Source organism: Thalassophryne amazonica, chromosome 5 (assembly GCF_902500255.1).
Source record: "Thalassophryne amazonica chromosome 5, fThaAma1.1, whole genome shotgun sequence".
In the NCBI taxonomy this organism is placed as follows: domain Eukaryota; kingdom Metazoa; phylum Chordata; class Actinopteri; order Batrachoidiformes; family Batrachoididae; genus Thalassophryne; species Thalassophryne amazonica.
Genome location: NC_047107.1, coordinates 40,047,655 through 40,073,016, shown reverse-complemented (window position 1 = coordinate 40,073,016; position 25,362 = coordinate 40,047,655). Strand labels below are relative to the sequence as shown.

Sequence of the window (25,362 nt, the reverse complement as noted above, 5' to 3'; positions counted from 1 at the left end):
ATCTGTGATGACTACTGCCACAGCCAATAACACCGCATCAGTGTTGACTCCATGTGTTGTCACAAGATGTGTGTATCATCATCTTCCTTCATACAAGGTGCAAGAGCAGTAGCATCCCTTTGTAGGAGACACAGCATATTTTGGTGGTCAGTGACGATCTGGATCTTGGTCTTCAATGATGCCATCTGTTTGCTGAGGAAAGAGAAGAGCTCTCTTTTATTTTCATCATTCCTCAGGAATTATTGCCAGTTTCTGGTAGAGAAGTGGATTATTCCACATGTCTGTGGGTACCCTTGCCCCTTTTCTGGCATGTGTATAACTTCAGGCTCCCAGGAATGTATTTGTCCCAGACTCGATCTTCCCTCTGTGCATGATGTGTCTGTGGTGTGTGGTAGAAATACATCTGATGCATATTCAGCAAATATGCGTACAGTGCCAGGTTTCAGCATGTTCACAATGGCAGCTCCATCCACGATTATAGCTATATATATTATTGCTGCATGAACAGGTACTGAATCATCTGCTCTTGGAATGAGCTCTTCCATACATACCTCGACTAATCAATGCTACCATTGTTGTAATTTCGGCTGCTCCCGTTTTTTGGTTTGGGTCACCACTGCGGATACAACCAGATCCGCATTGGTATTTGGCACAAGTTTTACGCCGGATGCCCTTCTTGATGCAACTTCAGTTTTACCTGGAGAAACACACACAGCCGGCAGTGTTCTGAAGAGGTCTCGTGTCCATGTACGAACCAGATCCCACACTGCTTTGCTTCTGAGATCTGACGGGATCAGGCTGACACAGAGCAGACCAGCTGCTAATCAATGCTTTTAGCTGAAATCTCTTTATTTCTTAGAACGTGAAGCTGTATGTGTAGAGATATATAAATACTGCCATTTAATTGTCTATTTCTTTGGACACCATCCAGTAACATTACCAATCTTTGATGTGCTTTCAGTAGACAACCACAGAAACAGGTGCAAACCATTTGTGGAGGGAAATTAGGGATAAAATAACTCAAGTACAAAGGAGATTAGACATTATTTGTATTTTGTTGTAGCGATTGGCGGCCGTTTTGAATAATACTCAGCATATCTATCAGAGACCAGATTGTACATGACTGTATAGCTCTAATTTTTCAGAAAGCTTTAATCGAACATTGTGCCAAGTTTCATGCTTTGAGCATCAATTGCACAGTCCTTGCACTAATCTGCCTCACTATATTGTCCACACAATATGCATTTTGTTCTTATTTTCTGGGAAATTCATTCCTGCATTTTGATTGTTTTTTTTTTTTGTTTTTTTATAATCCAGGGCAAGTAGACAACCTCAAGCTGACAATTTTGCTTTTAACACATATTCGTTATCATATCAACTAAAGCATCTAAACATTTCAAGTTGAAAAAAGAGTGTTCATATGTCTCCAACACTTCATCACAACCACTGAAGTCTAAATTTAGGAAAATAATGAAAGCTTCATTTGTAACTTACTCAAAACACAGGAATGAATAATATTTCATGCACACATAGTCAAAACATGGAAGCAAATTACGGTAATCAAATTGTGGAAACAAATTATATGTTGTGCACACAAATTTATAAAAATGTGGGAATAACTTGGTCAATACATAGGAATTAATTATATCATGTAGCACATATTAGTCAAAATATGGGAACAAATTGAATCTTGTATTCACATATTAATCAAAATGTGGGTATGAATTAATTAAAAAATGGAAACAAATTACAATCTTTTCTGGACTATATGTCGCACCGGAGTATTGGCAGCGCTTGTCCAAAAACGAGTTGAATCAGTCTGTAGATGTGCATTAACAAATGTAATGCAGTTGACTACAAAAAATATGAAATATCTTTGGATCATACTATCTGCAATGAAATAGAAGTCACAGTAAATGTGAGGATCACTGTTTTTTGTTTGTTTTCATGTTCCATATCATTCTAACTTGTTCTGATTTGGGGTTGTATATATTTCCTTTCTAGGGCCACTTTGGGGTTCTGTACATGACTCTAGTATAGGAGTGGAATATTTTTCAATAAATCAATAAATGAGCAAATTGTTGTTTTTGTGAACACTTTTCTGGGGGCATCTGTGACATGATTACATTAGATCCTAAAGAAGCATAATGCCCAAACGTTTGCTTTTATCTGCTGAGTAACAGTAATATCAACATGTTACCTGAACACTACTTGTGGCAGCTCAGGAAAAGCAGCAGCAATCATTTTTGATGAAAGAAAGTATTAAGCAGGAGGAGAAATAAATCTTGCTTTTCATTTTTTTCCATTCCTGTGGTTGAAAACATTCCACAGTGTGCTTAGATTTGTATTGCTGGTTTGAGCGCCCCATCAAGATTTCAGTCCAAGGCTGGTTGTCTGAAAAGAAGGAAGCAAATAGGACAGAAGAAGAAAAACAGCCTCAGTTTTCAAAGGTCTCCTCACCTCCCCCTCAGTGCTCATCCAGGAGGGATAAAGATGTGTCCATTTTTCTGTATGGGTTGTTGATGGAGGTGGTTTAAAAGAAACGCAAGCTCTCTGCACAGTATCAGGCCATGGCTGGCTTCACATGGTACTGCCACTCCTGTTGGATGAGCATAATAGCAAGGACAGCTCATTATAGAAACCTGCCGATTATGACCCACAGTGAACAACCTCCCTCTCACACATCTCTTTTTTTTCTCTCCGTCTCTGTGCTCTGTACCTTTCTCTTGTAGCCACTTTGATCAGATTTGTGCTCTTGCGTCCTTGACTGCTGCCCCTGCTGCCTGACCCCTGCATTTGAAATTTCCTCGCTTATGTAAAAGTTTTAGATTAATGCCACAATTTATGCAGAATGAGTTTTTTTTTTTTTTTTTCACTCAAGCTTGAAGCATAAAAAAAGGTGCACGAGTACTGACCTTCCTCTGCTAACAGCTACGTGAGCGCTCGCTGATTTTCTCATAACTGCTGCACTCAGACAGAGAGATGAACAATTTCAGAATTCACAACACTTTTTGAAAAATAGCGCAATTTAAAACGCGACCAATGTTCTGTCTTTTTTTTTTTTCCTCAAATGTCATTCAGGAGGCTTCCTAAGCTTCACAACGCCCCAAACACACAACAATCGTCCCTCCTGTAAAAAATATCATGCGTCACATTGTCTGTCAAGCAAAAACAACTGCCAACAGTGGTATCAAGCAGCCTTTCAGCCGTCTGTGTCACGCCAGGCCTCCACAGAGCTGTAAACCTGCACACGAGTGCCGACAGCATCGCTGAGGTTGAACAGTCAAGTGCCATCAAGAGCAGTTTGCTGTAGAAATGGTTCCATCTGTAAGCAAACAAAGGGCTCACTCTCAACTCGACCCACTCCACATGGGCTAAGTGTGCACAGACCTGTGTGACACTGGAAAATGGCTTTCAGTTTGAACAAAGCAACAGAATAGAAAGAGGAGATGGTAAATGTCACTGTTAGAAGTTTTACTGACTGTGGAAGAGGGAATCTCAACTTGTAGTCCACTGCGACTGTGGCGCTGTTCACGTTGAAAAGGAAGACAGAAAGCAAACATGCAGAGGTTATCCAACGAGTGTCCTCAATTTTTAGACTGAAATTATAGCTCACATTTCTTTAGAACTGAAATCTTGTGCAGAATTTGTAGTAATGTTATGAAGAATACTTTGTCCTTTTACCAGAGGTGGGACAAAGTCACCACCAAGTCACTCTCAAGTCATGAATTGGCAAGTCTCAAGTCATAATGACCACCAATTGTTTGCAACTGAATTGAGGCTTGACTTGGGACTTGCAGATTGATGACTTCAGAATGACTTGACACTGATTTCGTCCCACCTCTGCCTTTTAAAAATCACCTTCACAAATCACTTTTTATTATTACCCCTCTCACCCTGTAAGAGGGCGGCATCAACAATTGGTTTGTCAGTACGATTGCTCTGCAATGGAAAATCTATGGTCACCAAACTTGGTCCAACCAAAGTTTGAAAATGGATGACCTTGACCCTGATGTCAAGGTCACAGGCCAAAAGGTCTTGCTAACACCAGAGGAATTCTGCCATGCCGGGGTTTCACTGCCATGGAGGCTGAGGGGTAGTACTTTTAGCGGCAAGTATTTTTATTTTTTTCATTTATTTATTTTTTCATTTCTATCAAATCCAAACTTAGAAAACAGTCATTTTCAAAATGGCAATGCATGTTTGTCATCTGGGGCAGCTGATCCATATCACAGCTGCTGCAGCGCCCGCAAGCAAAGAAGCCAAAAGAAATTAGAAATGCTAGTTTATTGAGAACTGCACTGAGTTGGTCTGATTAGGCTGCACTTTAACTGCTGCACACGGACAACAGCTTTAACATCGCAACATAAAAACTCTTTGTATATTGTGCCGGAAACTCTTGTGAATATTTTATCTGGATTTTTAGACATTGTTATTGTGTTTGTTTTATGTAAATATGCAAGAAGCTCAGGTTGTTTCTCAGTTATTTTTCAATGGGAATTGCTGTGAGCCGCGATCACTTCCTGTTCATGTCGTTCTGGGAGAAAGTGAAATTTGCTCTTTAACATCCGGCTTATTGTCCTTTACAGCACTATTTGCCCTCTTTGTTCCAGAGTGATATATATATATATATATATGAAATTCAGTTTGCGTTTATGAAGATCCACGCAGATTAAACTTAGCAGACACGGATTATTTGGAATAATAAACCGGAAGAAAATCCGCAAACCAAAAACAAAATGGGGAACCACAAAACATTCCACCTGCTGTCGGGACCAACACACGGTTGGATAGGCATGCACCATACCGCGGCAACGGTTTTGTGCACACCCGTGTTTGCGTGCATGAACACAGTGCGAGCACGTGGAAAGTCATGCACACAGCAGTGGAGGGAAAAAATAAAACACCACAATTTCTAATACTTAATTCCTGTTATAAAGAGCGGATTTAGCCTCTGCCTAGATGGACACAAGGAAGTAATGAAATGACATGGATTACTGTTCTCTCCTTCATGTTTTACATGAATTACCTGATGCTCTCGAGCCGGGCGGCACCCATGTCATGAAGAACCGCATGCATGGTGAACGCATGCAGCTGGCATGGCATGTCCAGCACGCAGTGATCCGCTGCAAATTTGATCTGTGTTTTAATTATTACAATGTGCGGAAATCCCAGTGACACACGCCTCGTGGGGGCATCCTGTGGGGTGATTTCCTGCATGGCATGATATTCACCAGCGTAGCGGTTCGCTGATGCAGCGGTCAGCTGAAGCAATATGTCTTATTTCCACATGAGGACAGCATGCCGGCATCCGCACTTCACGCTGTAGTTACGCGACTTAATATCCTACAAGCCAGTACAGGTGTTCCCGAGCTGTGCTTTGCAAGAACAGATATCTGACCAGCTGCAGGGGTCCATGCCCACTTCTGTCAGCAGACCTCGCAGCTCACAGAACAAAAAGGCTCACTCTCTCTTGCTTTGTTCTGTGATTTTACTTGTAAATGTATGTATTATTATGTGTTTGTCCTGCATCTGTCTGATGTCTGTTTTTAATGTAACACCTTGCATGAATGGTCACGTCTAGCTGTCAGTCAGTCTGCGGTCAGCTGACAGGCGCTGTATGTCCACAGCAAAGCATATGGCTGACACTTGCCGAGAGGGGGCTCGAATGAGCATGCGCAGTGTATTCGCTGTCTTTCGGCCGCTTGTGTGCGCGAACAGTTGTAGCTCTTAAAGGACTGCGTCATACCTAGCAACGGGGTCAACCCTGCCTCCTCACAAAAATAGGAGTTTCTCTCCCCTCCTTGCTCAGACTAGCTCAGACACCTGCTGGCTCACTCTTAGGCTAAGATTCCTTGCCAGGAAATTTTAGGCTAAGTTAGGAGTTCTTTGAGAGGGCTTTGAGTTGCTTCGGGGATACGGGCCCTGATCTACTGTCAGTTTACTTGCTGGGATGATCAGTAGCAAGGAAATGTTGCACTATCTTGGCCATGCATGGCACACTGTTGCCCACCCCTAATCTAAGAAGTGTGTGCGCCAGTATTTCTGTAAAGTGAAATGTTAGTATTATGTTAGCAGCACCAACAATATTATATTAAGCCTAAAATCATAAAAGTTATGTTCACGTCTGTACTTCATCTCTCTCCAGGCTCTGTTCTCCTCCAGCAGACTTATAAAGATGGACTGACTGCATTGGATCTAGTCTCCAGTTCGCATCAGAGGGAGGAGCTCCTCCACAGCGCACACACTGGGGACTCAGCCTTGCTAAACCAAGTGCCCAAGGTTGTTAACCTCCCTCTCCTGGAGGTTGGATCAACTCTGCTAGCTCACCTAATTTTTTCATACCAGAAGGAGAAGGGCTTGCTTGGTCGTACACAGCCCGGGGAAAAGGCCCATGAGGTGGCCTCCAAGCTGGTGAGGGCCCTTGAGACACATTCTGTCGATAATGTGACTGCCAGCTGGACAGACCAGCATGCAGTGAGGCTGGTGGAGGACACAGACACATTGTTGGGCCTTGGGAGAGGACATTACCTGGGCCAGGTATCTGAGGCAGTGAAAGCATACAAAGGAGAGAACACCACATTCCTTATGAAGATCATGGAGGATCTAAAGTGTCAGGGAGAAGCACTACTGAGAGAAGTTGATAAACACAATGCGGAAAGACGCACATGAACAGGCACACACTTATAACACAACATTACGTTCGTTTTCAATGTTACAAGTTGCAAATGTTGAAATTTCTGTGCAGCCAAAATGTGTGTTTCTGTTTAATATTGTAAATTTTATGTTGCATCGCAACAGTGTAAACATACGATTTTTTTTTTACAGCTACTGTTATTTTTACTTTGTTAATACTTGTATTTTTTTCAAAAGTTCACCATTAAACTGCACTGTTAATCCATTCTCACTCTTGCATCAGAAGATTAGCAGAATTTACAGTTCAGTACAGTACAGTTTTTTTAGAATTATAATTTTCTGAGCTCAGCTAGTACCATATGAGCAGGCTACCATTACTATTGGCTCACGTACCACTTTGGAGAGGAGTACAATTCATTTACTTTGCAAACAATTTCTGGACTCGGGGATTTTCCTTCATACTCGTACTTCCTTTTTTCCAGTGTGAATGTGAAATAGGTTTTAAATTGCAGTCGTAATGGTCTTAAAACATCTTAAATTAGTTCCTGAAACCTGGAGAAGCCTTGTTTTATCTAAATGTTTCTTTTTCCTTCACCTTTTCTGTTGAAACTTTGGAACCAAAATATGTTCAACAGCTTTTAAATTTGTAGTTAGTTTAGTGGGAGGTTGTGTCTTCAGCAACATCCTTCACAATAGTCAGATGGATAAGGATACAAATTCATCATCGTTTTGAACACTTGACTAAAATATTTGGTTGCTAGTAGATTTTTGGGTGCTTTTTTATAGGAAGATGAAATACAGGATCTGATCACTCCTAGTCATAGTCTGAGACTCCTGAGACCACTTGTTTTAAATTTAGCATCCAACTAAAAAATAACAGGCATTTTATGGTTTTTGTAAGCTCTGTGCAGTATGAAAATGATGGCATCCTCCATTCCCCTGTTGGGCTGGTACGTGAACTGCAGGGGGTCCAGCAATGGTTCCACAACTGTGTGGAGTACCTCAGATACAACCAGCCACTGTCTCCTCCCGGCTCTACAGCCTTGGTATTTCCACCGAAGATCTTTAGGGATATAATGTCTTTCCCTGTTGGGGTACAGTATTGGAGCGGCATCAGCTGATCCCTCGTGTAAACAAAGGAGCCCTGGCACTGCACCAACCTGGCCAGAAAAACTCGGAAAAACACTCCAAACACCAGGAAAACGATAAATAACGAGAGAAACAGTATGTATTCACTGGCCAATAAATTATTAAAAACTAATAACTAAAGAAAGTAGAGGAAGAAAAGAAAAACGGATAATAAAAAGTGGTTAAAATACACAATGACAAGGAGAACTCTGGCAGGCAGCTGTCCATAACAGCGCCTTCTTGGGGGGGGGGGCAACTATTGCCCTCATTTTAGCAAGAATGTCAAAGATTTTTAAGCATTTTGAAAATTTTTCCAAGACCATGAGCAATCAGCGTTGTCTGACTGAGTGTGTGACGGCGCGTTAAAGTCCAACAGAGTTTATCCACAGTGAGAACAAACTCCGTTGCACTTTAAGTTGGTGTTGCACACGCTTCCATTGTGCTTCCCACAGTCCAACCGGTACCTCGCCATCATGACTGACATTGACAATTGACTAACAATTACTTGGCTAATTATCAGAGTTTGAATGCACCCTTTTAGTCTCGCTTCATAAAAGGGGTCCCAGGAATTGAATCCATATCTACATATTGGTAACCCAACTCTCTGCTCTATATTTTTAGGATAAGGGTTGGGGTTTAATTTTCTGACAAGTATATAAAGAATACTTCTGCTTTGCACACTTCTTGAAGTCTTGCACATTTGTAAAATTCCAATAGTCCAGGTCCAATTCTGGAATATTTTACATCCATATACTACATATTGGGCTTCACAACATGAGCAAACCTGAACAATGTTGGTTTTTGTTTTTCATACAGGCTGTAACTTTAGTGTAGATACATCTGTTCTTGACTATCTATGAAAATGCCACAAAGCAACTACATTTCACCCTTTACAAAATTAAAGCACTTAACTATTACTGCCAAACTTATTGTCACCATGTTTGAAACAGGAAGCTCACATCACAGTGATGTCATGTTAATGGTTGATTGCTCCCAAACATAATGACACAAAGCATACTGAAATAGCAGAGCCACAAATCTACAATTACTGTGAAGACAATACATTTGAAGAGCTATATGCTGATGAATACAAAGGGCCTGCATTTATATAGCACTTTTCCATCTATATTGAAGGTTCAAAGCACTTTACAGGAACAATTTTAGGATTTGAACCGAGGATCCTCTGGTCTCAAGTCCACTGCTTAACCACTAGACCATCACATCATATTGATCTTATATATCTGTAAGAGTTACATTCTAAAATCGATGTTGGATAATTCACCTGAACATTCTTGTCATCCTACCCTGAGCTCACTCCTGAGCTGTAGTCGTAGCTTCATCAGGGCCACACAAGTAAAAAGCAGATGTCCCATGAGTTTGATGTGCACTCAGGGTCTCACCCACACACACCGCAGTGAGGAATGAGGCATTTCCTAGAACTAAACATGAATGAGGAAGGCCTGTGTGTAAGTCGTCTGTGATTGGGGGGGCTGAAATGTGAGCGCAGTCTGTGAGGTGAAGATGAATGGCCTTAAATTCCCAAGGGATGCTGCCAGTGTTGAAAATGAGCTTGTCAGAAAAGGAAATTTTTTTGCAATAATCCATAGACACACTGAAGATGGTAAAAAATATTTAATCTTATTTCAAATCAAGTGACATACATCAGATGCATATGAATTCCACAATGAGAAATTGACACCCTTTTTTCTTGTGTTTGGCCTGTCTGAATTCCAACACTTTTCTTCTGTTGTGAATCACTATTATAAGGATGTATTGAACAATTATTGTAGTTCATCTTAATTCTGTAAATTCAAGGTGGGAAATACTGATCAAAAGTTGTCAGAATGCAAGGAGAGTTGTTCATTAATGAGTCAAAACAGTTGTTATAATTCTTATTATACTTTAAAAAAAAATGATTAAGACAACTTCAAAACCACATCATGTCCCATTTAAAGGGGTTTTAAAAAGATTTATACTACTGTTGTGTGGGCCGCTGAAGAGGAGGTACTGCTGGCCCACCACCACTAGAGGGCGCCCTGCCTGGAGTGCGGGCTCCAGGCACCGGAGGGCGCTGCCGCCTTACGGGAGCAGCCAGGACGACAGCTGTCATCCATCACTGGAGACAGCTGATCCCAATCAATACGGAGGTATATCAGCAGGACGGCATCTCCACCTCATTTGCCGAGATATCGCCTGACCAAAGAGGTAACAATCTCTGCCCATACATATAATTAACCATTGTTGTATTTCTTGTGGAGCATTTGTACGACAGCTGACTACTGAACAACTTTTGGATAAGTACTCACCTTCCTACACTCCTGTATCGTTGTTAACGAGAGGTGGAGGTGGACTCTCCACCCTCCGTGTTACTGGGTGCAGCCGCATCCACACCTGACTGTTTTTGTTCCTTGCCAGCAGTACCGGATCCGACGAGCGGAGGCAGTGGCTACCTGGGGATTCGGGACTTGGCGGCTCCAGTATTCCCGGGGTTCGGTGGCAGAGGAAATCGGGTTGGTTCCGGTTCGACTTGGACAGACGTCTCCTATCGTCGAGCCTGCCCACACGACACCGTTGTTATTGGACTCAGTCTCAATATTGTAATCGGCTGTGTTGTTGTGCCTGTTTTCACAACAGTAAAAACAGTGTTATTTGATTCCTCCATTGTCCGTTCATTTGCGCCCCCTGTTGTGGGTCCGTGTTCCTACACTTTCACAACAGGATATCTCGGCCAGCGTCATGGATCCCGAGGGGCGTCAACCGGCTGTTGAACGGCCAATGGAAGAACAGGACGCGCAGGCGTCCTCGGGAGGGGTGATCGGTGAGTTGCAGCGGATCCTCACCGCTTTCACGACTCGGATGGATTTAATGACCGAGCAGAACGTCCTCCTGAACCGCAGGGTGGAGGCTCTCGCCGCACAAGTGGAAGCGCGCCCCCCGGGCGCCGCTGCGGCTCTCCCTCCCGTCGACCCTGTGCGTAACAGCGATGTTCCACTGGTCGTTCAACGACCCCACCCACCTTCCCCTGAAGCTTACATAAGCCCCCCAGAACCGTACGGAGGCTGTGTGGAGAAGTGCGCAGATTTTCTTATGCAGTGCTCGCTCGTCTTCGCACAGCGTCCCGTCATGTACGCGACTGATGCTAGCAAAGTAGCTTATGTAATAAACCTGCTTCGCGGTGAGGCACGCGCTTGGGCTACAGCGCTCTGGGAGCAGAATTCACGGCTCCTTCTGACATATGATGGGTTTGTAAGGGAGCTCAGAACCGTGTTCGATCACCCTAATAGAGGAGAAACCTCTTCAACCGTGCTACTGTCAATGAGACAGGGGCGTCGGAGCGCAGCTGCCTATGCAGTCGACTTCCGCATTGCGGCTGCGAGGTCCGGCTGGAATAGCACTGCCCTCCGCGCCGCCTTTGTAAACGGACTGTCTTTGGTTCTTAAGGAGCACCTGGTGGCTAAGGACCAACCGCGGGATTTAGATGAGCTCATCAATCTTGTCATACGGTTAGACAACCGGTTAGAAGAACGTCGGCAGGAACGAGACGAAGGGCGTGGCCGGGCACGCGCCGTCCCTCTCCCTTCCGGTTCCGACCGCGCTCCGCCTTCCCCACGCTCCACGGCCCCTGCGCTCCGTGGGGCCACAGCTCCCCCTGCTGACGAAGCTATGGACACGAGTAGGGCAACATTTAGGGCACCAGATGCACAGAGGAGACGGGCCCACGGAGCTTGTTTTGTTTGTGGTGCAATAGAGCACCATATGAGAGACTGCCCCGAGCGGTTAAACTCCAACGCCCGCCCCCTAGAAACTGGGCTAGGGGTGGGCCGAGACATTCACGTGGGACACACCCACATTGCCACACGACTCCCAGTTACGATCCTTTATGAGGACTCAACCCTGAAGGCCCCAGCACTGGTGGACACGGGCTCTGAGGGGAATCTGTTGGACAGCAGATGGGCCAGGGAGATAGGGCTCCCTCTGGTGGCGCTTACCTCGCCTGTACAGGTTCGGGCACTAGATGGCTCCCTACTCCCTCCGATCACGCATAAGACACCACCTGTAACTCTGGTGGTGTCAGGAAATCACCGGGAGGTGATCGAGTTTTTTGTGACTCAGGCCACCTCCCGTGTGGTTTTAGGATTTCCCTGGATGTTGAAGCACAATCCCCGGATCGATTGGCCGTCCGGGGTAGTGGTTCAGTGGAGCGAGACCTGCCATCGGGTGTGTCTAGGTTCCTCGGTTCCTCCCGGCTCCCAAGCTAAGGAGGAGGTCAGAGTCCCGCCCAATCTGGGGACGGTGCCGGTGGAGTACCACGACCTTGTCGACGTGTTCAGCAAGGATCTGGCTCTCACACTTCCCCCCCACCGTCCGTATGATTGTGCCATTGATTTGGTTCCGGGCAGTGAGTTTCCGTCCAGTAGGCTGTACAACCTCTCACGGCCTGAGCGCGAATCAATGGAGACCTACATCCGGGACTCATTAGCTGCCGGGTTGATCCGGAATTCCACCTCCCCGATGGGCGCAGGTTTCTTTTTTGTGGGTAAAAAAGACGGCGGACTTCGTCCATGCATTGATTATAGGGGGCTGAACGAAATCACGGTTCGCAACCGATACCCGTTGCCCCTGTTGGATTCGGTGTTCACACCCCTGCATGGAGCCCAAATCTTCACCAAGCTCGATCTTAGAAATGCGTATCATCTGGTTCGGATCCGGAAGGGAGACGAGTGGAAAACGGCATTTAACACCCCCTTAGGTCACTTTGAGTACCTGGTCATGCCGTTCGGCCTCACAAACGCCCCCGCGACGTTCCAAGCATTAGTTAATGATGTCTTGCGGGATTTCCTGCACCGGTTCGTCTTCGTATATCTAGACGATATACTCATCTTTTCTCCGGATCCTGAGACTCATGTCCGGCATGTACGTCAGGTCCTGCAGCGGTTGTTGGAGAACCGGCTGTTTGTGAAGGGCGAGAAGTGTGAGTTCCACCGCACGTCTTTGTCCTTCCTGGGGTTCATCATCTCCTCCAACTCCATCGCTCCTGATCCGGCCAAGGTCGCGGCGGTGAGAGACTGGCCCCAACCCACAAGCCGTAGGAAGTTGCAACAGTTCCTAGGCTTTGCTAATTTCTACAGGAGGTTCATTAAGGGCTACAGTCAGGTAGTTAGCCCCCTGACAGCCCTGACCTCACCAAAAGTCCCCTTCACCTGGTCGGATTGGTGCGATGCCGCATTCAAGGAGTTGAAATGGCGCTTCTCGTCTGCACCTGTTCTGGTGCAGCCCGATCCTAGTCGCCAGTTAGTGGTTGAAGTGGACGCCTCGGACTCAGGGATAGGAGCCGTGCTGTCCCAGAGCGGGAAGACCGATAAGGTCCTTCACCCGTGTGCCTATTTTTCCCGCAGGTTGACCCCAGCCGAACGGAACTATGACGTCGGCAATCGAGAGCTCCTTGCGGTGAAAGAGGCTCTTGAGGAGTGGAGACATCTGTTGGAGGGAACGTCTGTGCCATTCACGGTTTTCACTGACCACCGGAACCTGGAGTATATCAGGACCGCCAAGCGGCTGAATCCCAGGCAAGCCCGCTGGTCACTGTTCTTCGGCCGTTTTGACTTCCGGATCACCTACCGTCCCGGGACCAAAAACCAAAGATCGGATGCTTTGTCCCGGGTACATGAAGATGAGGTCAAAACGGAGTCGTCAGATCCCCCGGATCCCATCATCCCGGAGTCCGCTATCGTGGCCGCCCTCACCTGGGACGTGGAGAAGACCGTCCGGGAGGCCCTGACACGAGACCCGGACCCCGGAACCGGACCGAAGAACAAACTCTACGTCCCACCAGAAGCCAGGGCTGCAGTTCTGGACTTCTGTCACGGTTCTAAGCTCTCCTGTCATCCTGGGGTGCGAAGAACCGTGGCAGTCGTCCGGCAGCGCTTCTGGTGGGCGTCCCTGGAGGCCGACGTCCGGGGTTACATCCAGGCCTGTACAACCTGCGCCAGGGGCAAGGCCGACCACCGCAAGACATCGGGATTGCTACAGCCGCTGTCCGTGCCTCATCGCCCCTGGTCTCACATCGGCCTGGATTTTGTCACGGGTCTCCCGCCGTCCCAGGGAAACACCGTCATTCTCACGATAGTGGACCGATTCTCCAAGGCGGCCCACTTCGTGGCCCTCCCGAAGCTACCAACGGCCCAGGAGACAGCGGACCTCCTAGTCCACCACGTCGTCCGTCTGCATGGGATACCATCAGACATCGTCTCCGATCGCGGTCCCCAGTTCTCCTCGCATGTTTGGAGGAGCTTTTGCCGGGAACTGGGGGCCACGGTCAGTCTCTCGTCCGGGTATCACCCCCAGACCAACGGACAAGCAGAACGGGCCAACCAGGAGATGGAGCAGACCCTACGCTGTGTGACAGCCGCGCACCCGACGGCCTGGAGTACCCACCTGGCCTGGATCGAGTACGCCCACAACAGTCAAGTGTCGTCAGCCACCGGCCTCTCCCCTTTCGAGGTGTGCTTGGGGTATCAACCCCCGTTGTTTCTGGTGGTTGAGGGGGAGGTCGGTGTGCCCTCGGTCCAGGCCCACCTACGGAAGTGCCGTCGGGTGTGGCGTGCCGCCCGTTCTGCTTTGTTAAAGGCCCGGACGAGGGCGAAGAACCATGCAGACCGGCGGCGGGCCCCGGCTCCCACGTATCGTCCTGGGCAGGAAGTGTGGTTGTCCACCAAGGACATTCCCCTTCAAGTGGACTCCCCAAAACTGCAAGAACGATACATCGGCCCTTACAAGATACTCAAGGTCATCAATCCCGCCGCAGTGAGGCTCCAGCTTCCGGCCTCACTGCGGATTCATCCAGTATTCCACGTCTCCAGGATTAAACCCCATCACACCTCACCCCTCTGCACTCCGGGTCCGGCGCCACCTCCTGCCCGGATCATCGACGGAGAGCCGGCTTGGACCGTGCGCCGGCTCCTCGACGAATGGGCCGGGGTTTTCAGTATCTGGTGGACTGGGAGGGGTACGGCCCCGAAGAACGCTCCTGGGTGAAGAAGGGCTTCATCCTTGACCCGGCCCTCCTGGCCGACTTCTACCGTCGCCACCCTGACAAACCCTGTCGTGCGCCAGGAGGCGCCCGTTGAGGGGGGGGTCCTGTTGTGTGGGCCGCTGAAGAGGAGGTACTGCTGGCCCACCACCACTAGAGGGCGCCCTGCCTGGAGTGCGGGCTCCAGGCACCGGAGGGCGCTGCCGCCTTACGGGAGCAGCCAGGACGACAGCTGTCATCCATCACTGGAGACAGCTGATCCCAATCAATACGGAGGTATATCAGCAGGACGGCATCTCCACCTCATTTGCCGAGATATCGCCTGACCAAAGAGGTAACAATCTCTGCCCATACATATAATTAACCATTGTTGTATTTCTTGTGGAGCATTTGTAGGACAGCTGACTACTGAACAACTTTTGGATAAGTACTCACCTTCCTACACTCCTGTATCGTTGTTAACGAGAGGTGGAGGTGGACTCTCCACCCTCCGTGTTACTGGGTGCAGCCGCATCCACACCTGACTGTTTTTGTTCCTTGCCAGCAGTACCGGATCCGACGAGCGGAGGCAGTGGCCACCTGGGGATTCGGGACATGGCGGCTCCAGTATTCCCGGGGTTCGGTGGCAGAGGAAATCGGGTTGGTTCCGGTTCGACTTGGACAGACGTCTCCTATCGTCGAGCCTGCCCACACGACACCGTTGTTATTGGACTCAGTCTCAATATTGTAATCGGCTGTGTTGTTGTGCCTGTTTTCACAACAGTAAAAACAGTGTTATTTGATTCCTCCATTGTCCGTTCATTTGCGCCCCCTGTTGTGGGTCCGTGTTCCTACACTTTCACAACAACTACCCCTGGTAGAGAAGGCTAAAACCAGATTAATTCTGAATTAACCACGTTAAAACCATTTTATGACATTTAATGATTGTTTCAGGGCACAAAATAGTAAAAGTAAGATGTTTCAAATATTGAAATCAGTCTATATTTGGTGTACAACAGTAAGAATCAAAAAACATTTTATGTCAAAACTCAAGATCACCTCATTTTATGACATTATTTAGGTTCAGGTGTACAAAGCCAGTATTACCTCAGGCATTATTTGATTTAAACCTGTTGAAACATGTTCAAAGTGGTTTAAAATCAGTTTGCCATCCTATCCATGGTGTACAAGAGTTTAAAATCAAACCAGTTTATTTCAAAACAAAATTACCTTCAAATTATTCAGATTAAAAATGTATTATTAACTTTATTTTTGGACTTAAAGTGTATAAAACCAGTATAAACCTAGCTACTATCTAACATAAAAGCATTTTATGAGATTTAAACCTGTTTAAAACATGTTCACATTGATTTACAATAGGTTTAATAATTCTGTAATTAATGTTTAACAGTTCAAATCAAAACCATTTCATGTCAAAACTGAACATTACCTCTGAATTAGCCACATAAAAAAAATTATGACATTATTGGTTCGGATGTGTTTGAAATCAGTATAATCCCCGCCGATATAATGTTTTAAACTAATTTAATATTTTGAAAGTGGTTTAAAATCAGTTTGTGGTGTACAACTGTTAAAACAATTTTACATTAAAACACAAGATTACCATAAAATTAGCCAGATTAGAATAATTTTATAACATTTGGTGAGCAAAGTTTCAAATCAGTATACATGTTGATTTAAACCAGTTTAAAACAAGTTCAAAGTGGTTTACAATCGGTTTAAACCATTCTATCATTGGATTACAATATCTTAAAATCAAAACAGTTCATGTCAAAACACAAGATTTCCTCTAAATGATCCAGATTCAAAGTGCTTTAAGACATTTCATTATTGGTTTGGATAGTTGGAAAACCTATACACTGTTGTACATTATCTGCTTTAACCCCATTTAATACATATTCAAAGCGGTTTACTTTTTGCAATGCACACAAAGAGCTGAATCTAGAACATGTCCAAATGTGGCATTCTTTTTCACTGTAAATAAGTTATGATTTGATTATCAAAACATTTGGCGATTATTATTAATTGACTAATCATTCTGCTTTTCGTCGCTGGTCATTTCCAGACGCACTAAGATGATGTCACAGGCAGGCAACATTGCAGGCGGAAAAGATTAAAAAATGATGCAGGCATACATCTACAAGACAATATCTACACCAACAGGCATACTGTATAAAATACACCCATAAATTAACATGTATTTAGTTATGTACAGTGTCATTTAAAAAATAGTCTCATTTCAACTTGGTGCAAATTAAAGTGGCTTTTTCTTTACAGCTATCTGATACATTCCTTTATAGATTTTTTTTTTCTCTCTCTCTACATCATGAAATACAAAGTAAAATCCCCTTTGGTTTGCTTGCAAATGTAAAAAAAGGAAAAAAAAAAAGCAGAAATGTATTTGGATGCAGTACAACACAACAGTCACCACAATTTGAAATGTAAAATGAGAATCGTACACATATCAGCTATTCTGATGGTACTGTCTGGCATTATGAAAAGCTGTCCTTTACAAGAGGGCTTGTGGCGGAGGCTATAATCAGTCTGCGACACAGCTCTTAGGGGACAGTCTGTTGTTGTCTTTCAAGTAGATTCCTCAAAACAAAATCAATGGAGTGACAGATCCGAGTCTGCTGATATTTAAGCAGCGGGATGGAGGAATGCTGACAGACAGGGTGAGACAATGACAGGGTGGCAGAGAGCTACAGATGTGGTGGCGAGGGGAGTGGCAGCCGAAGACAGACAAATACACAGACAGAGGAGGAATAGAACAAAAAGACGAGGAGGAGGAAGGGGGGAGGCGAGGGATCAGTAGGATGAGGGGAGACCTCCTCAAACGTAGCCACGGCTGTGATCTTTCAACAGATGCTCGGCGAGAAGCCCAGGAGACCCTCGCTTCAGACAGGGTCGCAACCCTGCTCACTGACGAATGGAGGAACCACGACGGGAGAAAAGCACGATGGGAAGTGAGCTCTGAATGCCATAAAACACAAAGCCATGCACACATGCGCACATCTCTCAATCCCAGACAACACAGGTCCGCAGGTCCTGAGTCCCCTCTGAGCGGCCCCTTGATGGGATGAGGCTCGGGGGGTGGGTGGGACTTGGGACCTGCGTTGTCTGGTTTGGTCCAGAGCTGTGACGGCCTTCGCTCTGGGCCAGTAGCCCTCTGCTGCGAGTAACAGCTGGCACTTCCACAACACGCCGCGCTCGCATTCAACGCAACGACTCTTCATGTCAGGTCTACAGCTGGAGGGAAGAAAACAATCAGAACACAGCGACGGTGAGAAATGCAACACGTCTTTGATTGCACAAACGTGCACGTAAAACGCTCTTACATGCACAAGCCTCCGGTCTATGGAAGGAGAGATCAAAGTTGAGCTGTGGGCACCGGGGGGTGGGGCAGATGGAGAGGGCGGCCAGCCTGGGGCACAGCATCACAGACAGCGTGTTTGTTTGTGTGCGAGGAGAGAAACGAGTTGTTTTCATCTGTAAGCGAGCAGCTATCCTAGAGCGCCGTGGGTTTGTGCATGAATGCTTATGTGGCAAACAGCACACAAGGAAAAGAGACCAGCCTTTCAAATAAGATTAGGGCTGCGGCTGCCCAGAGGCCTACCTGCCAGACGTTACACACTCCGCACAGAGTGTGTAACGTCTGCATTCAATGCAACTAAACCCCACGTGCTGCACCCGCTGACTGACAGGAGGTGGCCGACCGACGTGTCTTCGCAACAGGAGGTAAAATACAAGTGACTCGAAGTATTTTCACTCCAAAATTGCTGGCACTCACTTGGAACAAAACTCTTCTGGTGCTGATTATTTTGGCCCCATAACCTGTAAAACAATAACCAGCATCTCAGTGTGCTGTATTACAATGCAAATATCCAAAAACAATGCAGCAATTTCGAGCCTACACCAGTGCGTTACATGTAATACAGTGCAGTGGATGTCTGGTACGAACTTCACTATCAAATTTCAAGTTACAAAATTAAATCTGATGTGACCCGGAGAAAATTAGCAAGCGCGCATAGTCAAATTCTTTTCTTTCTTAAAGTGTTAACAAAAACAAGATCCTCAAAGTGAAACTGCAGTCGTGCAGGGTCAGACTCAATGTTTCCTGCAGGGTTAGTGGGGAAAACCAATTAACAATCAAAAGGTGAGAGCAGCACACTGAGACACGTCCTCACGCACAGACATTTTGACTGTGACCATCAGAGGGCAGTGCAGAAATGATGGCACAGTTGTTGCACGCCCAAAGCGTCAACAAAATTTGTAAGCATTTGAGTTGTTTTTGTTTAAAAATCCTCTTGGACTTTATGGGGAACTGTTGCTTTTGTCAAAGGACAAATCGGTACTCGGTGTTCAGATTAAGGAAGAATATCCTTGCTGCCTTCCACCATGCAGTTGATAAACTTGCTTGAATCAAGACTCTCTTTTTCTATGGTGGAGGGCTGGATGATCGAGACTGCTGCTAATTGCACACCCCATTTACCTTTTTTCTCTTTCAGCTTCGCCTTTTAATGCAGCTCCACCTTAAAACATAATGAAATAGAATGTTTTTCCACCAAGGTTGGTGAACAAATAGCCCTGGCCTGCACTGAGCAACAAGGTTTCATAAGCAAAACAATAGATCTATGTCTTCAATTTATGTTCATTGTGCATGACAAAAGATGCCACCATGGCCCCAAATATGAGTTTCACACATATCCTCACCTGTATCTGTCTATCAGAACCTGACATTTCAGAGCTGAATATGCAGTAGTTTTTACTGTTATTGAAACAAATTTGCAATGACAAAAATGTCCCAACTCAACCCACTTGTCCCGACCACACCCACCAGGTTGAACCAATAATGTTGCGCAAAAGTTTTAGGCACCTTTCTTCATCTCTCCCTGCTCTGCCAATACCCAATCAACATACATCTCTTAGTGACACCTAATCAGCTGTTGGAAGAGCAAGTAGAGATAGGAAATATGTCGGTAAAGGGTCCTTCAGGACCGGGATTTGAAACCACTGTCCTTATTTTCTTCAATAGGTCAAAATAAATTAAAATTCTTAATGTTCCAAACACTTTTTTTCCCCAACAAAACCTATGTGAGACTTTATTTTCAAATTTAGAAAACTTGGTGATCCATTGATCAATTCATAAAATGATGCTAAAACTTGATTAAATACACACCAACTTTCTTATGAAATGTAGAAAACATGGTTACTCAAAAAGGTGAAAAGTGATCACAGCTATTTCTATGTACTTGTTTTAGTGTTTCATTACTTGTAAACACATGAGGGAGATTAAATGTGCATAATTCTTTTGCACAGTTGTGTGGGCATTACATTACAAAGAGGGTATTACACCAACACAGGCAGTCTCTGACAGTCTCATTTGTTTATCTTCTGGATATTATTTGATAATGATTATTGGATAAGTCATTTTTGGATAAGTACTGAAAATCGCTGTACTTTGATCTGTCACCACTCTCCAAGATTGGAACTTATTTTGGAGTGTAAAAACTGGCCATTTCACGAAAGCACAAATAGATGTCATCGTCATGATGGTTCTCTCTGTGGGTCCGTTTTTGTGTTTGTATAGCGAGATATATCTGGAGGCTATCCCGGTAATTGCTAATCAACTTGGCTGGCTGAGTTAAGTGGAAACAATTGAAATTACTGCCAGGGTAACATCATTGACAGTTCTACGGGGAGCATAAACAGTGCTTCACAGTAAAAATGTGACAAAATAATAATTCAACATTAGAATATTATCTAAAATTTTCAAGGTCAACATCGACATCAAACATTTCTCTTTATCCCCATTCTATAAAAGAAAAAAGTGGCACTGACCTGGTCCTTTTCTTCAAATCAACGAGGAAGACAAAATGTTAAGAATTTGTCATCTAAATCAATTAAAGATTTAGTGTGAGGACTCACTTGCCTACGTAACGATGGACAACAATCTGAGGTCAGCTGACCCAAAGCAGCCACAGAATAGGAAGTGTGTGAATTAAAGTATCATACAGTAGTGTACAGAATAATAATAGTGCTATGTGACTAAAAAGATTAATCCAGGTTTTGAGTATATTTCTTATTGTTACATGGGAAACAATGTACCAGTAGATTCAGCAGATTCTCACAAATCCAACAAGACCAAGCATTCATGATATGCACACTCATAAGGCTATGAAATTAGGCTATTAGTAAAAAAAAAAGTAGAAAAGGGGGTGTTCACAATAATAGTAGTGTGGCATTCAGTCAGTGAGTTCATCAATTTTGTGGAACAAACAGGTGTGAATCAGGTGTCCCCTATTTAAGGATGAAGCCAGCACCTGTTGAACATGCTTTTCTCTTTGAAAGCCTGAGGAAAATGGGATGTTCAAGACATTGTTCAGAAGAACAATGTGGTGCAAGCATCATGATATGGGCATGTTTCTCCTACTATGGTGTTGGGCCTATATATCGTATACCAGGTATCATGGATCAGTCTGGATATGTCAAAATACTTGAAGAGGTCATGTTGCCTTATGCTGAGGACATACAAACGTAAATACAAACTGATGCTTTGAGTGTTCAGCATGCAACAGGTGATGTCATGCAATGGTGCAGCATGTCACCACCTCCACAACACATTGGAACAGTGTTGGATTCTGGATGGTAACCACCCAGGCAGAAATGCTGGATCATACCCACAAAAATGCACATCAGCTATGCCAAAACGTCATAGCTGATGCTCCCTCACAATGAAAGTTAAACTTGTGATAAAGTCACTCCAGCTAAGACTCCTTCAGAGAGACCTAGTGCCAAAGAGATTCAGTCAGCAGTTTAGGTCACAGGATAGCATCCAAGTCCAAAACCAAAACCACAGAGTAAAAGCAAGAAGCACTAGAACCCTGAAGGCTTGTTTTCCTCCAAATGTATTGGCATCACCAACAAAGTGTCATCAAACGTCACTTTGATTGGTCTGACTCTTGTACATGCAGGAAAAATGCATTGATCTGAAAAAACAATCTGCTTCACGCTCTGAAATCCGGAGATGAGGACCTACATGTTGAAGACTTTTTTTTACTTCACACACAGATGTGAAATTAAAACATGTGAAAACGACCCAGAGATCATGTGACCATGTCACACAGAGCGCAGGATGGCTTAGTGTGTATTAGTGTGCAGTTCAAATTCCAGAAGGATGGGATTTTTACGATACAATCTAAAATGCTTTGTTTCGGCTTTATATTTTGCTTATAGGACAGGAGTTTTTGCATTAAAATTTATAGACATGTCAGACTTTGGAGATGTTTAACACCAATCCCAAATCATAATTAACTGTCAAAGATAGACACAAAAATTTTTACATACTATGGGCCCTTTACGAGGATCAAAATCCTTCCAGGATGAATTTCGTTACCTCTGAGGATAGAGTAAAAACCACTCACTACACATTTTATCAGCATAAGAGAAACACTTGGGGGGTGTAAAAAAAACAAGCCTAGGGGTGTGGATCACATGGAGTATGACATTAGCAAGAATGTCTATTTCTGAACTTTGTGAAGATTGTTTTGAAGATTCTTCGTACATATGTGGCTGAGTCTGCTTTGTCACCCCCGCCCCCCAACCCAGTGAGTTTCCATTGAAAATCCATTGTGAGCCATTAATTCACCCTGCGTTATGAAGCTGGCATTTCTGAACTTTTTTAAATATATCTGTTGTCCACGTGCTTTACAAAATATGGCAAATATCACTGAGATTGGTGGTTTTTCAGCTCGTAGGCTTACAGAGAGGCAAAATTCGACTTTTTTTGGCATTTACAGGAGAGCTTAAAAAAGAAAAGAAAATTAATCACACAAACAATTTGCCTCTGGTGTGTAATGACCTTTGGATGAAAATGGATGGAGTGACTGTGTCATTGTGGGACGGTGGGTAAAAATGCTAAAATGTTGACTCTGAGTGACGCAGCAAAGCAAATGGCCTTTAAGATCACTCAGTAGCATGATGGGAATAAGAATGATCATTAATTTAAAAGCTACACTTGAGGATACTGTACATCATCATTAAAGACACAAACAGGTTTTCAGAGAAGAGGGGGACGAGACGATGACTAGATGAGCTGAGGTGGTCTTCCTTGGCTCCTCTGTGTCCAGTATTAGACCAAGAGAAGAAAAGTGGAGAAGACAGAGTCAGTGGGCGGATGCAGTCATCTACCCGGGGTTGTTTTTCTTCCTTTTATTTGGACTGGGATTGGGATCCAGTTTCAGCTCTCGGTACTGCACCTGTTAAAACACACAGACGCACACACCACCCGGTCAGGTGGAAAGAGCAAAGGATGCTTGAAAAGCAGAGAAAGCCTCCAGAGGCTCTCTGAGTCCAGCTGTGTGGAACAGTGGCCTCAGGGAAAGGATTACACACACATACACACACACACACACACACACACACACAGATACACACTGACTCATACTCAACAATAGATGCACACTGGTGTTCAAAGCTCCAAGTACACTCGCCCTGCCGCACAAATATACACGTACACTTCCACAGATGTGTAACAGTGGCCTGAAGGGAGAGATCACACAAACAAACAGAGCGGGGCAAGGGCTCATGGGAAAGCTTGGAGAGACAACAGAGTCATCTCAGCATGGCAAAGCCAGTGAAGAGACAAAGGGCAGAATGACGGGAAAGAGACAAACGGTAGAAAATGAACGCTAACCCCTTTGACACCAGAAACAGAGTGCAGCGTCTTTCTACGTCAGCGTCATACAACAAAGACAAAGCAGAATGTAAAAGGGGCATGGCCCATAATTACTATTAACCTGCACAAATATCCACACTCAATCTTCTTGTTTTTTTCTGACTTACTTATCTTTTTCAGTCTTTGGAGGTCATAGACCTGTTATAGGACAAGTTGGACCCAATCATTTTTCGGATCATAAACAAAGGCTCAGAAACAAATATAACATTGCTTTCCATTTTTAAAAAGAACTTAAAGAAGAATGTAAACAAGGTGTCCAACGTTTTAAATAACTTTTTTAAAATACAGATTCTTTTATTTATATGAACATTATAAAAACTTTGTGAATGTGATAAAACGTAATGAAGAAAGATGGAAAACAAAACAAACCTGAGTTTTTAACTTCTAATTTTTTTTTTTTCAAAGAAATGAAGATGTCATGTACATTGTCTGGTGAGAGGGTATAATAATAATAATAACTTTATTTCTATAGCACTTTCAGGATAACTACCACTCAGCAAGAGTTGGGTCAGTCTTCCTGATATTTCTTAGTGATTATGTCATGCTTGGACTCCAAAATGCATTGAGCTTCACAGGCTGTCACAGAACATGTGCAGTGTGAGGCGGCAGAGACCGTCTGCTTTTAACAGGCTTCAATCATGTCAATGCACATCTTTTTTCTCCAATCACAGTTTCAGTGACATCTCCACTGATATTTAGGCAGTTACTCCTTCAAAAACAATAAATCTGTGCTGCACACCATTACTAAACTTTGCAATAAATCTGTGGATCATATGTACTGGATGCCAAACCGTGAGGGGCAATTTGTACAGTTCATGGATCAACTATGATCTGTTACACCACTATCTGTTGAGCAAAAACACACAAGTAGTAACTGTATAAATCACATTTCCCGGGAGGGGTAGCACATTGGCGCCCACTGGTGGCAGCTTCTAATGAGAAAACCATTTGGAAATAGCTGGATGAACTTGAGTTATCGATCAGATGGCAGCCTGTCCTTACAAAATAGTCAGTGTGCAGATTCCTCTATTCTCCACACATGAACAGAATCTATTAGCTGTTAGTTACAGAAGAACAAAACTAACTTTAATCAATTTATGTTCACTTATCCACTGGCTACATTGCTTCTTCCTTTGGCTGCTCCAGTTAGAAGCAGCCAACTGCATCTTCTTCTGTCACACCAACCACCTACATGTCTTCCCCTCACCACATCCATAAACCTACCTGGCTGTTGGGAAAGTGTAGGTACACGGACCCACAACAGGGGGCGCAAATGAACGGACAATGGAGCAGGTCAAATAACAACACTTTACTGTTGTGAATGTGCACAACAAATACAACAGATTACAACATTAGACCAGAGTCAATTCACAAAGGTGTCGTGTGGGCAGGCTCGAAGATAGGAGACGCCTGTCCAAAGCAGAACCGGAACCACACGATTTCCTCCGCCACCAGACCCCGGGAATACTGGAGCCGCCAAGTCCCGAACTCCCAGGTGGCCACTGCCTCCGCGTGTCGGACCTGGTACTGCTGGCGAGGAACAAAAACACAATTAAACGTGGGCGCGTCTGCACCCAGCAACCTGCACGGCAGGGAAGCTACCTCCACCTCTCGTTGGAGAAAAAGTCTGCTGTCACTCACAAAAGGTTACTGTCAAGCAGTCAGCTGAGAATATTACCTTCCAGGTAGAACGATATCTCGGCAAAGAGGTGGAGACGTCGTCCTGCTGATATACTCCTGCCGATCAGATGATTGGTAACAGCTGTTGCAGGTGATGCGTGACAGCTGTCACCCTGGCTGCTCCTGTGAGGCGGCTGCGCCCTCTGGTGCC

At 44.7% G+C, this 25,362-nt stretch overlaps 2 protein-coding genes and 1 long non-coding RNA gene across 4 annotated transcripts in view; 2 read left to right on the top strand and 1 right to left on the bottom strand.

The window, feature by feature from the left end:
* The window catches only part of slf1 (SMC5-SMC6 complex localization factor 1), a 102,110-nt gene extending 95,356 nt beyond the window's left edge, over positions 1-6,754 (top strand). For both annotated transcript variants that reach the window (XM_034170050.1, XM_034170052.1), the window contains one exon: positions 6,149-6,754. In XM_034170050.1, coding sequence (XP_034025941.1) covers positions 6,149-6,672 — 524 coding nt within the window. In that variant the 3' untranslated portion in view covers positions 6,673-6,754. The remainder of the gene's footprint in view (positions 1-6,148) is intronic.
* The window catches only part of LOC117510360, a 903,074-nt gene that overhangs the window by 781,593 nt on the left and 96,119 nt on the right, over positions 1-25,362 (top strand). The window lies entirely within an intron of this gene.
* The window catches only part of mctp1a (multiple C2 domains, transmembrane 1a), a 606,655-nt gene continuing 604,048 nt past the window's right edge, over positions 22,756-25,362 (bottom strand). Inside the window, exon 22 of the mRNA XM_034170058.1 lies at positions 22,756-23,052. Within this exon, the coding sequence (XP_034025949.1) occupies positions 22,981-23,052 (72 nt within the window). The 3' untranslated portion in view covers positions 22,756-22,980. The remainder of the gene's footprint in view (positions 23,053-25,362) is intronic.